At 45.9% G+C, this 16,118-nt stretch overlaps 1 protein-coding gene across 1 annotated transcript in view; it reads right to left on the bottom strand.

The window, feature by feature from the left end:
* Positions 1–16,118, bottom strand: part of TENM2 (teneurin transmembrane protein 2) — a 1,103,161-nt gene that overhangs the window by 210,633 nt on the left and 876,410 nt on the right. The window contains exon 7 of the mRNA XM_081826284.1: positions 833–955. Coding sequence (XP_081682410.1) covers positions 833–955 — 123 coding nt within the window. The remainder of the gene's footprint in view (positions 1–832; positions 956–16,118) is intronic.

Genomic DNA, 16,118 nt, shown 5'->3' with positions numbered 1-16,118 from the left:
CCAGTCCTGTTTTCCCTCTTCCTCTTAGCACCTTGTTAGCACCTTTTTTTTTTTTCCTGCAAGAATACAGTTGCTTGATTGCTTCAATAAACATTTCCATTGTCCCCTTTACCATTCGGAGAAGAGGAGCTTTGTTCCCGAGTTGTCAAAACTCTTTTCTATTCTCTCCTAAAGCGGAACAGCTCAGAATCTTTCTCTTTCATGCCAGGCAGCACTTCCTCCCTGGGGAGGCTGCATCTCTCCTCTGGGGAGAGGGCTCTGGTCCAGTGGCATGTGCAGCCTGCCGCTCTCGGCTTTCTTTTTTTTTTTCTTAAAGATTTTATTTATTTATTTGGGAGAGAGAATGAGAGAGAGAGAGAGCATGAGAAGGGGGAGGGTCAGAGGGAGAAGCAGACTCCCCGCTGAGCGGGGAGCCCGATGCGGGACTCGATCCCGGGACTCCAGGATCATGACCTGAGCCGAAGGCAGTGGCTTAACCAACTGAGCCACCCAGGCGCCCCGCTCTCGGCTTTCTTGATGAGGCAGGACTTTCTCCTGCGGCTGCCGCTTGGGCCTTGGGAGGCTTTCAGGTCGCTCCAGATAGCATGGGTATGCACACTGCACTGCGAAGGCGCCGTGTCAGCTCTCAGTGACTCCAGCCAGACACAGCTAACAGACAGGAACAGCAAACAGCTTTGAACAGGGGCACCTAGGAAAGGCGAGGATTCTGTTCCCCGCTTTCTTTTCCTTTTCGCGTACCTTCCAAGACTTGGACTGGAAAACCTGAGCCCGCTGGTGGGAGCTCTGAGTTTTCCCGTGACCTCAAGAGGGCACGCAGCAGCTGTAACCTCACCTCTGCCTCCAGATGGCATTGTCGCCACATCATCGGTTCCTGGTAAGCCGGTCCTTATCCCATTGTTAAAGGTGTGTCCATCTGCTGGCTGCAGTTGCCAATTGAGTCCGAGCAGATGCATTGCTGCAGGAGAGACAAAGTAATGACAATATGAATAGATAATTCAGCAATGCAAATGTCAAGGGGGAGGGCCAGGTGCTTTTTCCAAGTGATTGCCTTTTAAGGAAGCTGCAGTTCAAAACCTGCTTGCCCCAGGCCGCTGGGATTAGCTAAATACGGAAAGCAAGGAGATCTGGGTGGTGAGGACTCCTCTCTCTGTGCGTCTGTTCACAGCCTTGCGGGAGAGGATCCCGGTGGTGGGCCGAGGAGGTAGGAGACACCCTAGCTCAGACCTTCTGAATGGTGCTACCAAGGAGGGGGAAATGCCCCTTTGGAATCACTGTCAAGGATTCTGCTCCATCATGTGCAGCCTCTCCCACACTGTGGACGCGGTTGTTTTTAGACTGGTGGTCCGGGGGCGTTGGCAAGGATAGTTTCGCCCAAACTACTCAAAACATAAATCGGCTTCAAAACGAGGCTACCCAAGCGGGACCTGTCTGCTGGTGGGACCGCAGCGACACTGGATTAGCAATGCCGCAGGGCCTGTCAGACCTTTGCATTCCAAGCTTTCTCACCGTTTCTGCCGCCAAGTGGGTACCTTTCAGCCCACTGTGGAAAAAGCTTGGGGGTGCTGGTGGAACGGGGTCCTTTCCCGAAAATACTCCAATGACACTTTCTTCTCTCTCACACCCCACACCCACCCCCGCACTTTACCACAGAACAGAATGAGCCAGAGCGCCAAGGCGCTGTGCTAAGGAGGCAAGCCTGTCGGACTCCTGCTTTACTTCCCTGTGCACTGCACCCCTCCAGACACAAACTTCCTTCCTTCCTTCCTTCCTTCCTTCCTTCCTTCCTTCCTTCCTTCCTTCCTTCCTTCCTTCCTTCCAGTCTTCCTCATCACCCTGTGCCAGCTCCCCACTTCCCAGGTGGTTTAGCAAGCTCAATTCACCCCATCTCCCATGGTTCTGGGTGAGTTGTTTTCACAAAGGAGACCTGGAGTGAAAGGCAAATCCCAAACACCTGTATTCTTTCAAAGTCCCCATCTAAGAAAAGCTTCATTTGCAAATAAATAAGGAGTTCATTCCCCTGCATATTGCCCATTCCAACAATATGTCTGGCATTCCAACCGGACACAGGTTGATGCTGTGCCTACGGTTCTGGCACTGCAGGAGAGAAAGGGCTGTTGACAGGGAAAGGTTTTGAGTATGATGCGGGATGGGAGAAACAATTAACCACAGGAGACGCAATTAACAATGCTTAGGAAATTGTTCACACAGCAATTAATTCTGCATGCCTACCAACACTTAAAGTCAGGCTGCATTCTATTAAGGTTAAAAACCTATCTTCAAACAATACAGCTCAGATTGATGGCCGCAGATTAAGGTGCCAAGGTGTCCCTGGGTGTATGTCTGCTTTTTTTCTTACATACTTCCCCATCTCAGAACCACGTTGTTTTTTTTCCCCTATACATTACTTTGACGTGCAAGGCAACTCTTTTAGATGATAAATACTAATAAGAATAAGTGACATTTACTGTACACTTTCTGTCAAGGCAACACCTAATTTTCTCCTGCAGTTTATCCGTTATATGTAGGTCACTCACTTGAAGAGACCGGATTCTATTGCCTCAAATAATGACATATTTTCACTGTACAGAGGTCAGGAAATGAGAACTAATCGTGGCTGCTTCAAGATAACGATAGCTTCTGATTTGTAATTACCAGGTGAAGGAAGCCAAGGAATTAGCTATTTTAAAATGATTCCTTTTTTAATGTCGCGGGTTCTTGGGGCTTGCCTGGAGCCAGCCTGCTGCTGCCGTGGAGGGGTGGCTCATTCACGGAGGGTCTCCCTGTGTTTTAAGACAGGCACTGCAGGTGCAGCTGGGGCTTTGACCTAACAAAGCTCGGATTTTCTCATCTACAGAAGGAAGCGGTGGGTCTATCAGGCAAGAATGGCAACCTCCCCAGGGCCCCATCAGTGTGAAATCTCTTTTCAAAGCCGTTCCTCTCTTCTAATACCCCATCTTGGCCCTCCAAGGTGAGGAATATACTGCGACCGTCAACTTTGAGAGAACAGCAAGCAGACAATACCCTCATCTTACTGCACAGAAGGAGGGCATTCATGAAACCATGTTCTCTCTGTTTTCAGAGATGCTCGCCCTTCCCTTTTTGTTTTGGGTTCCATAGCATCTCTTTATTAAAAAATAAAATAAAAAACGTATTCTGAGAACAAGAAGACTAGAGATGGGGTGAGAAGGGTTAGGGTCAGAGTATACAAGTAACTGCTCAGACAGCTCCCAGAAGTGAAAAGAAAAATAAGAAAGTGAGAGGGAGATAAAAGGGGAAAAGCCAAATCTGCTGAGCGTAAGCTCTGTCGTCCCAGCAGAAACGAGGCAACAAAAATGAAACTCAAGTTCGGGCATATTTTCTGTTGTTGAATTGAACGTTAAGTAAATAAGTGAGAATTATATCAGGGGTATAACCACCTTCTTTTGTTTTTTGGGGAGGGAGGCTGAAACAGGCTTTTGTTTGTACTTTTTTTTTTCTTGATCAGCTATTCCTTCTCTCTTACTTGAGTAGAAAATGAGAATATCTTTCTAGCCTATGGGGATGGACTAAACTGTCCTTAGGATAAAGACGCAGGGGAGCTGTGAAGTAAATGAGTTTCCTGACTAATGAGAAATCTGTTTCTTATTCTGCTACTGATTTGCTCTAAGGCTGGGGCCGAGAAATCCATCCCTCCATCCATCTTTCCCTTTACCTTCTGAAAAGGTTTCCCTTTCCAGGGGGAATAAGGGCTGCTGAGGGACCGGGACAGCGGGAGAGGTCAAGCAACCACAACACCTCCAAAGATCTAGCAGAGGGTCTCAAATCTAGGAGGCACTCCATCAATGTTTATTAGAATAGATAATGACACATGGGGGCAGATACAGGGGGTCGGACTGCAGGACATTATACTCTCACAAATCAAAAACACATAACACAGAGGTGTGAAGGGTGGCATACAACAGGGCTGGCAGCAATAGGGATGGGTGTGCACAGAGGAGGGTTTATCAATGCCTGCTGCAGTCCCCGAACCCCTTCTCTGGCCAGCACTGTAGGAGATGCTCTACGGGTTCTATTTTCATCAAGATTCACGGCTTACGTTCAGGTTGGTACTGTCCTAATCCCCATTTCACAGATGAAGAAACTATTGACTATGAGGTTTGATCACTGGGGGGATTTCAGAATCAGAGGAAGATTACAGTGGGAAGTGATTATCTGCTTCATATTTCACAGTGATCTGGGTACCAATTCTGGTTGGCAATGTGATCTCAGCAAACCTTGTCTCTTTCTTGAAACTCATGATCACCTCACTGTGGTTGATGAATGACCATCTTCTATATTCTGCACCCCTTCATGAAGGGCTTATATCTATCTCCTCATCTTGTTGGATTCAGATGTGGCCACATGACCCAGCAGCACACACTCTATATGCCTTTTTGTACTCTGCCACATGGTCAGCCACGGTTCAGTCTTGAGTGAAGATAACATGGCTCAGAGCCATGGCTGACCCGTGAGAGGACACAGTGTGAGTGAAGAAATAAACTGTTAGTGCTATAAGCCGCTGGGAGTTTGGGGTTCTTTGTTTTAACAGTATTATTGAGACTTCCCTGACTGAGACGTTCACTTACCACAGCCCCCACTCACTTACCTATGGGGTGTACGTTCCAAGACCCCCCCGTGGATGCCTAAACCTGCAGACAGTACCAAACCCTACATACATTCCTATGGTAAAGTTTAATCTATAAATGAGGCACAGTAAGAGATTACAATGATAGCAAATAATAAAACAGAACCATTATAAAAATATACCCTAATAAAAGTTGTGTGAATGTGGTCTCTCTCTCTTAAAGTATCTCACTGTTCTGTCCTCGCCCTTCTTCTTGCAATGGTATGAGCCAATAAAATGTCTACGTGACGAGACCAAGTGAGGTGAATGGCGCGGACACTGTGACATAGCATTAAGCCACTACTGACCTTCTGACCACGCATCGGAAGGAGCACCATCTGCTTCCAGACCACGGTTGACCACGGGTAACTGAACCTCAGAAAGCAAAACCGCAGAGAAGGACTACCGTGTAAGTACAGTAAGACATCCCATTTTACACAACGGGCATCTGTGCATTCATTCCTTCAAGTTATTTATTTATTCAGTCAGGATCCTTTCTAAAACCCAGCCAGGAAAAGTTAGGACTGCTCCGTACTTAGGGTCACTACCCTTGCTTCTATGAACAGCAACAACACAAATAGCTCTTTAAATATTATGTCATAAAATATTTGTGATCCACTCTCAGATTCAGACTTAGAGAGTCTCAAGATTTTGGGTGAACACTGGCCTCATCAACTTACATTTTCTTCAACGAGACACCTTGGATGCAGTGGGGTGGTCCCCGCTTTTGCTCCCTACAAATGCTCTAGCAGCTCATCCCCAAAAGGTCTTGTTCAGACCATCCTAGGGTCAGAAGTGAAATGAGTTTGGGAGGTCCTCTCCCTCATGTGAGTCACCCCCACTGACAGCCAAAATGCACAATTTATCATGATTTGGCAGGCTCTGCTCCAGAGAGACCCTCAGATGGAACAATGGGGCTCCATGGGTCAGCAAGGATGGAACGGGGAAAAGCTCCAAGTGGAAGTTCGTGTAATCCAGGTGGCAGCTGGGAAATCAGCCACTAAAAACACAATAGGCAGCCAAGGACTGCGAGTATCCCTATGGCTAATTGGAGAAAACTTTCATCAAGTGCTGAAAATGAACCAAGGCAGGATGGACAGACCACACACAGATCCCAGATTTCAGCAAGAATAATAAACAGACCCACTTGGAGTTAGGGTGGTATTTCCTTAGTGAGGCGGCCTGTGTTTATGCCAGAGGGGCTCTAAAAGAAATACTCCGAGGGGACCAAGTGAAAATTAAGAGAGAGGGGTTGGTTGCATGTAACAGAATCCCCCAGCGACCACAGGACAGGAGGTGTTAGGCCCTGAAAAGTGGCAGCTTGGAATGGGGGCTGTCTGAAATAGTAATTAGGGTATGTGTGGGCCCTGCTGGGTGCCACTTAGAACCTTCCATGTTCATTGGCTGGCAGAGGATCAACCTGACAAGAGAGTCAATCAATATGTCAGCAGCGCTTCCCAGAGAGCTGCTCAGCCCCTGCTTGTCAAAGAGGGCAAACACGGGGGCCATGGATGCTCTATGCTTGCTGAGCAAGCCTCCAGGAGCAGGGGGTATCTTTAAAGATCAGGCTTGTCGATACATAACTGGAGGAAGAGATTGGGCTTTCCCTTTGAAAATGGAAGCCTGGAGACCAAGCAGAGCTTAGGAAGTGGGAGGAGGGAGCCTTGCCTGCTGGGTCTCGTGGCTTAGCATGCGGCCAGATTCACAAGGGCCTTAGAGATGATGGCAAAGCTCCTTCAGAGACCAGGTAGGCTGGGACTCCCTCCCCACCCCCACTGCTGCAGCAGTCAATTTAGACAACAGTGCCAGGACTCCCGTGGGAAGTGTAGCCAATTCCAAAATTGCCACTGCTGAGAGGAGAGAACCACAGTGGAATAATCAGGGCTCAGAGGCACAAATGCTCACCCTGAACTTGCACAGGCAATCTGCAAAGACACTTTTGCAAGCAGTAGTGAAAATTAACACATGCAGATGAGCCTACTCAATGACAATGATGACAATTAACATTTATTTTGGCAATGTGCCAGGGATTGGGCTAATTATGTTAATTGCATCATTTATTCATTACTTATCATTTGGCAAATGTTTATTGAGCACCTACTGTGTGTCAGGTGTGTTCTAGGCTCCAGGAATAAAGCAGTTAACAAAAAGAGTTCCTTGCTCTCACAGAACTTACATTCTAGTGGGAGACATGGAAACTACACACATACCAGTGAAAAGTAGAGTATGGATAGGGTTGGGGATACCAGGGCATAGGGGTGAGTAATTGCAAGCTTTTTTGTTTAGATGTCGACTGGTCAAGGATGGTGTCTGTGATAGGGAACACTTGAGCCAAGGCCCTAAGTGAGAAAGCCATTCATACTGACAACTGGGGAACTGTGTTTGAGGTTGGAGTGGGGTCAGTGGGAAAGGAGAGTGCAGGGTGGTGGGGAAGGTGGGTGGTGGAGAAGGTGGGTGGTGGGGACTGGGTGCCCCTGGAGAGACTTTGCCTTGTATCTGGGTGAGATCAGATGATACTGGAAGATTCAAAAGAGGATGAAAGCCCACTTATTTCCATTCTCCCTCCGTGATGTGGTAATGTAATCTACCTTTTCTAGATAAGGAAATTGAAGTTTAGGGAGGTTAGTGACTTGCCCAAGATCGCATAGCCAGTAACCAGGAAATCTGGAATTTAAACCCAGACATGTGTAACTGCTAAGTCAGAGCTCCCAACCCCCGTACTGTCCTGCTAGTGACTTACCCAAAAGTCCTCACTGGAGGCCATTAGGTCCTGAATTCTCTAAGTGAACCACTACTTAGCCAAGACCGAACAGGGCAGTGGGCTACAGAATTACTTACTAAATATTGTCAGGGCTCACTCAGCAATAGACACCTCCCTTTGTAAGCAGTCATTAGTCCTCTAATAAAGCTGTCCTTGGTCAGCGACCAGCTTGCTATTTAACTTAAAGGAATCGTGAATGTCAATAGAAAATAAATCTGTTCGGCAACCTCAGTTTGCAGTCAGGCAGGCTAACGATCAATATGCTTGGTGACTTTTTCCTCAGTCAGTTTGCTTATCACCCTTTGGGGATGTGGTAGAGTAGGTCACTTTCTCCTCAAAGAGGAAGGGGCCTACTGCAGTGGATTAATGGTATCCTTTTAGGAAGTCAGTGCCAAATTACCTTCTGCCTAAAAGAAGAGATACAAACAAAACCATGTGGGATAACATTCTTGGAAATGCCTTAAGTCTTAAAGGAGTGAGTTAAAAAAAATCCCTTTCAAACCACCACCTTGGTGAAGTGATTTCTCTTATCCCCCCCCCGCCCCCGTATTGCAATACACTGAATGGACTGAATTTTCAAAGCCCTGCGGGGAAGTTATGCCCACAAATCCCTTTACTAGTAATGGGATTTGTGTACCTATCTCCCAAGAATGCTCTGAAAAGTTACTTGCCTGTGTCCAACTTCCAGCTTGCAGCTTCCAAAATGGTTGCAAAGCTCACGGGCCCAGGAATGACACAGAAGAGGAAGGGTGAGTCATAGACAGGATACCAGAGTCCTGGCCGGACCACTGGAAATGAGAGGGGGCTTTGGAGAAATACACCTGCATTCACACTTCTATCTGCACTCTCTTATCTTTTAGCCACGATGCTAAAACAGGGATTTTGTCTCTGCTTTCCTAATTCTAGCCCCTCAGAAAAGCAGGGAGGCTTTCTGTCCCCTGCTGCATGTCTGCCATGAGAACAAGGTGACAGTTGCGTGAGGGAGCTCTGAGACCAGGGAGCAGTGTGTTCTTGAGACAAGAAGAATCCACATGGAGGGACCGGCGCATAAATCTATGCTCATGACAGGCTCAGGATAGCACAGCAAGTGGGAAGTGGTACGAGATTAATCAAGTCCTCTGTTGGGAGGAAACAAATCCTCTCCTTGCAGCTTCAGGATGTATTCCCCACCCCCGTCCCCAGCTGGTCTAACTCCTCCCCCTGGAGTCCCCTTACACCTGCTGCTGTGGTGGGTGCGCTGCAGGCAATGACTCTGGACACCGTGGGGGTGTGGTGGCCGGTGTGCTCAGGTGACCTCTAACAAGGCCCTTTGCTCTCAGCATCACCAGGCAGATCGATTTGTAAGACAGACACACATGCTCACAGCCACTGTCTTTTCCTGTGCAGAATCTCCAGGAATGTACCCCGGAGGACTGGTGATGCTGGCCAGGCTTCCCATTGCCCACTGAGCCAGCTTATCCCCCGGGTAGATAAACACATGCCTGGAGCCACGCGCCACACAGACCATCATTTCCCACCCAGACTACCCCTTTCCTGCTGCTATTTTTCCCAGGAAAGAAATAAAAGCCTTTCTTTCTCTAAGAAAGGACCCATGTGATCAACATACCTTTAGAGAATGATAATATCGGTAGGTTTTATTCAGCAAATAAATCATGGTCTTGGATTTTAAGAGCTTTTGTGATAGCAAAACACAACCCCACAATCCACACACATACACCTAAGCACATCTTTCTTCTCCCTCCGAAGCTTGTCATTCAGTGTTGACAACCCAAACAATATTTGCCTTTTTTTAAAGAACAGCAACCAGCAGCCCTATTAAAGAGGGGGCCGGTCCGCAAGACTACTTACTACAAAGGAAAGGCAATGTGGGCTGCACGCGGTATGTGGCCACCGGAATCATAGGAAGCAGACATTATGAATGTTTTAGAGGATAAGATGTCATATCGATTGGTAGATGTGCAATGTGTGCTGGAACAAAGAGGGGGAACTCTCCCGTGAAAAATAGGCTTTGCAAGAAGCAGTGGGGAGGGGGGTCAGGGAGGTGGCAATTAGGGCCCTGGCCATACTCCTAGGGCATGTTGCTTCCCTCGGCTGCAGCAAAGGAAGAAAGGCGTGTCTGGATTCATTTCCATTCCCGAGTCCCGGGCAGCCCCCATCAGACTGCTTCCAGTGAGCCCTCTGATGGAACTCTGGAGTCTCTGGCCAAGCAGCCTGAAACCGGCAGCAAAGCCAGGGGTGCCTTAGGAAAAGCGGAAAGGAGGAAACATCTCCCTATCCTGGGTCTTTGAGAGAACAGACCCATTCCCATCAGGGTTCAAATCCCCACGCCACTACTCATAAGCGGATGACCTTGTGCAAATGAATTGACCTCTCTGAGCTTCAACTTTCCTTAGCTAGAATAAAAATTTAACATTTTTGGAAAGGACTGGCTCGGTGTCTAACATTGGGTTAAGAACTTTACATGCAGAGCACATGGGTGGCTCAGATGGTTAAGCGTTTGCCTTCGGCTCAGGTAATGATCCCAGGGTCCTGGGATCGAGCCCCACATCGGGCTTCCTGCTCGGCAGGAAGCCGGCTTCTCCCTCTCCCACTCCCCCTGCTTGTGTTCCCTCTCTCACCGTGACTCTCTCTCTGTCAAATAAATAAAATCTTAAAAAAATAAAGAAGTACTTTACACATATTATCTTATTTGCCCTTTGCAATAAGCCTAGAGTAGTTACTATTATTATTCCCATTTTATAGCTGAGACACTGGAGGCAGTCTGGGAAATTCGCCCATATAGATAGGGCTGGTAGGTGGGGCAGCTGCTTAGAGAACCAAACTTGCACTTTCAGCCACTCTAATTATGTCACTATGGGAAGAGGGGTGATCAAACAGATCTTATGGGGGTGTTGTCCGTATAAAGGAGGCAGGAATCTGGCAGTATGGAACACATAGGAGGCACTCAAGAAATGTGTCTCACTTTTTGCTGGGTCTTGGGTCATTTTGTCATTATAATGAAAGCCATCATGGCCAACGTTTAATTGAGCCTTTAGTGTGTGCCAGGCACCAATTTTATCTGTGTCTATTCATTTCCCGTTTTGCAGATGAAGACACTGAGGCTCAGAGAGCTGGAGCAACAGGCAGCTGGTAAGTGATAGAGGTATGACTTGAACTTGAGCGTGACACTTAACGCCTGAGCACTGCACCATTCCAGCTCATAGCAGGACAAGCACCAGTGAAGACTGGGGATGTATATTCATCTAGATATTCTTCCCCCATCTGCCTGAAAACCCTTTCAGAGAAACTTTTTTGGCTTCTTTTTCTGCATCACATCAGAAAGGCAGAGCAAAAGTCATTATGGGCTCAAAGGTCATCTGGTCCGGCCTTGTACAGATGGTGACCTTGAGCCTCACTTAGGTGAAATGACTTGCCCAGGCTCAAGACAACCAATGCCTGGCTAAGCCAGGATTTGAACCTTGGTCTCCTGACTGATGCTCTCTCTGCTGTCCTCTTCCCTCTCCTTAAAGACAGAGAATTCTGAGGTCTGTGTGCAATGCAATGCCTTATCAGAGAAAATGAGGGGACTGCAGCGAAGCCTCCTTCTTTCCCCCATTTAAGGTTTTTATTACTCCTATTTGCTAGGGATGAGCAAAAATAACCTGTTTATAAACTAGTCAACAAAAGGGGCATCATGATCCTTCCTGATCCTGACTTCACTACATTGGGTTTCTAAGACAAATTACTTCTACTGCAAAAGCTCATTCACAACAAGAATGTAAAATCACCATTTTTCTAATTCCACCTGGTCCAAGGACGCCATGGTCGATATAGACACGGCTCCCTCCTGCACGTGAACCTGGCAATATTTCAGGAGTGAGAAATGAGTTAAAGAAATAAGGATGCTGAGCAAATCCTGTATGTAATTCTCATGTCAATTTGGTCATTTGTTCAGCAAAGCCAAATTAGGCACACGGGGAAACTGCCAGTGTTCCTTTCAATTTTTAATTTTTGACATGGTTCTCTCAAGGATTTTTTTTTTAACTCAGAAATAAGAAATCTTGTATTAGCAAATTGGGCTTGATCTTTCTCTTAACTGGTTTTTTAGTCAAGTGGATTTTACATGTCTAACAAGAAACATTTTACACTTGATTCTAATGGAAAGAAACATTGCATTAAAAAATTAGGTCTATCTCCCAGAGCCTGATGACATAGTAGGAAATAAAAATCCCAGGAATACAGTAGTCCTGGTCCTCTGAAATATTGAACATCAACACGGTCAACTTCTTACTGAGAGCGAGCTTGTCTGGAAGAAAAAAAAAAAAAAGGATACTTCCTTTTTGGAATGCAAGCCACTTGTATCCATAAAAAAAGAACCACATTTTCATCTGCAATTAGATAAATGACACAATTAGACTTATTTTGAGTTTGTGACAATTTACTTAATAGAGCTAATTTCAGGGGTTTTATGTGACACTCAAGTCCCACACATCTCTTTCCTGCTAAAGGTACATATTTCTCTCAACAGGTAGCAACATTGTAACTGCTGTGGCACTTTTGGCTTATACAAAAGCACTGTGATGACAGCAGAAAGACATTCGACATTGTTCATTATTAACCTCCCTCTTCTCTTTGGCTTGTGGGCCCTCCCCGCCTCGATCTCTGGAAGATCCCAATCCAGGTACAACCCAATTCACCTACAGGTGGGGGCTGGCGTCTCCTCTCATACCAGCCTGGGAGAGAGATTCTCCTGACCTGCATGTTCAGAGCTCAAGTAAGGTGAACACATTCGTGAAGTTCCCCCACCTGTTTTTATTACTTAGCTCTTCCCCTACTGGTCTTACCTGATTTCAGCTGATCTTTAATACAGGACACTAATGAGGTAAGTATTTTATTATCCCTATTTTACAGATAAAGCGACTGAGGCTTGTTGCAGATATGCGACATGTCCAGGATCGAGAGGTGCCCGTTGTTGCGTTGTAAACATTTTGTTAAATCTGGCTACTCTACTGAGTTCCCACGGTTAGGGCTAGTTCTCAGAGACACCGCTGTCCTTCTGCAGCCCCAGGAATAGCCTCGTAACCAGTGTCCTCAGATCCTCTGAGCTTTGCTCTAGAACTGTCAGAAAGAATCATTCAAGGGAACCAGAGTTGGGTCTCACCTCTGAACTTCTCTGGTTCTCGACTCAGAATGTCATTTGCATTCTGCTTCTGGTCCAATAGAAATAGAATGCAAGCCACATATGTCATTTAAAATTTTCTAGTAACCACATTAAGAAGTAAAAACAAATTTAATACTATGTTTGGTAACCCAATATATCCAAAATATTATCAGTTTAATATACATCCAACCTAATAATCATTCATGAGGTATTTTACTTTTTTTTTTTTTTTTTTGCACTATGTCTTCTAAATCTGGTTTGTGTTTTATACTTAGGGCCTATCCCAACACAGATGCTAAATCTTCAATGGTTAAAATGAAATGTGGTCCTTCCAAAACAACAAAAGTGTGCTAAGTAGAAAAATATTTTCTACTGCTTCAGTTTCGAAATTTAAATTAATTACAACTAAATAAAATGAAAAAATTCAGTTCTTCAGTCGCTCTGCTCAGTACTTTCAACTGCTCAGTAGGCACATGTGGATACTAGACAGAGTAGTTCTAGACTACTGTGGCTTAGTAGGATTCTCCTAGGCTCATCTCCTCCTCCGTGCTCCCAGCATATTTTGTATCCACACGTCTCACAGCATTTATGGCTTTAGATGATAATGTCTTATTTACTGATCAACCTACTTCTCCCTGCACTAACCTCTGGGCAGGGAGTACCTTGACGGGGGAGAGTGAATCTTTATCCCTCTGTTTTGAATTTGCCCCAGCAACCAGCAAGCAGGTCTAAACACTGGTGTTCAAGAACTATTTCCTGAATGGAACAATGGTTTGAAAACTTGTGTTTAAAAACATCCAATTAACCAAGGTCTTACAGTGTGCCAGGATCAGAGGAATAATGGTAATAGTACTTATCAATACCTACGGCATTCCTATGCTGTGTCAGGCTCTCGATGACCACCTGCTTTTGAGGCATTTCTCATTTGATCACTATCCCCTGCCCCCAATCACCTTTGGAAGTAGGAATTATTATTACCATTTACCAGATTGGGAAACTGAGGCTTAGAGAGATACCTTGCCCACTCTCACACAGCTGCTAAGTGCCACAGCCAGGCATGCACAGATGGTTCACAGACCCCTGCTGGGGTCTCCCTCACCTCAGTCTTTAAGGACCACATTCACGATTCTTACTAAATCTGAGCCCCCCGCATATGATCACTTCCTTACCACATTAAAAAACCGAATCCATTTTGCCTCATCCCAAAATAATATCTGTGAAATAAAACACTTGATGTATTAGTTATAAGGCTTTGTGATACACTAAACGTAACTACTGACATCAAGCCATTTGCTCACACGCCACCCAAGGTCATCCTCTGCGCATGCTGCTAGTGGTATGCTGCCGTATTTGGGGAAACGTGAACTTACAACATTTGTCTACAGCAAGCATTATTTGTGTTTTCTGTCCTCTACGGTGGTCTAACAAAGGAGTAGATGTAGAGGAACAGGCTGGAAAGAAGGTTCCCCAGGCCTGTCTTGTATTTCTAGCTGTATAAAAGCAAAATGTAAGCAAAACGTAAGACCTAACCTCCCACCCCTTCCACCTTGTGGATTTTTCCTCACTTCTTGAGGGCCGGAGGATCAAACATTGCTTCAAGGAGGCTGCATCCATGGGGTCAGTCTTTCCTGCTGAGAACTCCCCTGTCTGAGGCTAGGTGATGCCAAGAGAGTCTGGCATCTGTCCGAATCCAAGAACCCCACCCCCCCCACCTGCCTTCTACCCAGTCCTGTGGGGGAAGGGTCTCCGTAGCCCACACCACCACAGATGTGTTCTTGGGCATCACAGCTTCTGCTTCATCCATAAATTCACCAGCAATCGTTGAGCACCTACTTACTATACCTCAGATACTGCAAACCCTTAAAGCAGTTTTCAGTAAGAGTAACAGCCAACACTAACGCAGTGCTTACTGTATGCTAGATGCTGTTCTAAAAACTTCAAATACATAGACATGAAATTGTCATTTTTGGTAGATCAAATATTGTTAGAATATCAGTAACTTTACATGGTCTAATTTAAATATATTAATCACTTAATACAACAGCTCTAGAGACAAATGCTTTTATTATACCCGTTTATAGCTGAAGAAACTATGGGAGAGAGATTGAGTAACTGGCTTAAGGTCATTCTGTCAACAGTGGGAGAGCTGGGCTTTGAACTTGGGGACTGTGGCTCAGAGCTCTTACCTGCAATGCTTTCTGCCTCTTCTAGAACAAGTGTCAAAAAATAATAATAATAATGCTATCTTGTACCTGAAGGCTGGACTCTACATTTCAGGCACATTGGGTAAAGCATATTTTTGTGGAAACAAGAGAGCATGATGGTTAGAGTAGCTTTGGAAACAGGCAGACCTGACTTCAAATCCACATCTAGGCCCTGGCCCTCAGTCTCTGGTAATCTCTGGGAAAGTATGCTTTTTGTGTTTTGATCTTTCAGACCCTCAGTTTCCTGATCTGCAAAATGGGAATGTTAAAACTCCCTCCCTTACGGGGGGTTGTCCCACTAAATGAAACCAAGCAGGCAAAGCACTTAGCTCAGCTGGACACAGAGTTAAGAGCTCAGCCAGCAACAGTGATTCTGTGGACTGGTCAGAAATAACATTGTCCGCCTGGAGACAAGTATCTTTCAGATTCCAAATCGCTAGGTTACAAGCAAATAGGCCATTCCTAAATTGGAGATGGCCTGCATTCTGAATGAAAACTACAGAATCCCATGTAGGAAAACAGGGATCATGTCCTCCAGGCTCATTTTACAGAACAGGTTCCAGAGACGCAGAGGGGTTAAATACCTTGGCAGGGAGGCCAGGCGTCATTTTTGAGAAGCCCAGATCCCTGATCTGATTCACTTCCACCTTACTGCACTGACTTGAAGCTGTCCTTTCAGAGTGATGCTTTAAAGAGGAGCCTCAGACCTGCTGACCTGAATCACGGATTTCGGGCATCTGTGATGTCGCTGGCAACACCAACCAGAGGTTGGGAGGTGCAGTAGGGGTGGGAAAGGGAATTTAATCATTTCCACCAACCTTCTCCAAAGGAACCACAAATATACATTCTAAGTAAAAACTGTGTGTTTCCTATGCAAATGTAGCTTCCAGAAAAGCCCCCAAACCTCCCTTTCTCTACTGAGATTGCCACCTTGAATCCTCTATGTTAATATTCTGGAGAGCCACTACATAAAAACACATTAAATGTCAATATTTTCTGCATTTAACCTGATATCTGCAAATTCAGGGTGCTCATGTAATGAGCCTTGACACCGTAACAGGACAAAGGCTTGTGTCTCGTGGGAGAGCTGTGTTAATAAGTGCTTCCTAATTTATTCTGTGCCTGGTGCTGAGGTAGGCTCTGGGCATGCAGGGATGACTAAGACGCTGCTGCCCTCAAAAAGCTCACAGTCCAGGCCAGGGGTTTCAGGCTGTGGTTCCCAGACGGGCACCATCCTCATCCCCTGAGAACTTGTTAGAAATGCAAATTATTGGGCCCCATTCCAGACCTGCAAATCAGAAACTCCAGCAGGGGTGGGGCCCAGGTATCTATGGATCAAGAGCCTTGTCAGTGATTCTCATGAATGCTCAG

Source organism: Leptonychotes weddellii, chromosome 7 (assembly GCF_054177405.1).
Source record: "Leptonychotes weddellii isolate Sample4059 chromosome 7, ASM5417740v2, whole genome shotgun sequence".
Taxonomy (NCBI): domain Eukaryota; kingdom Metazoa; phylum Chordata; class Mammalia; order Carnivora; family Phocidae; genus Leptonychotes; species Leptonychotes weddellii.
This window is presented reverse-complemented; position numbering and strand designations above follow the sequence as displayed.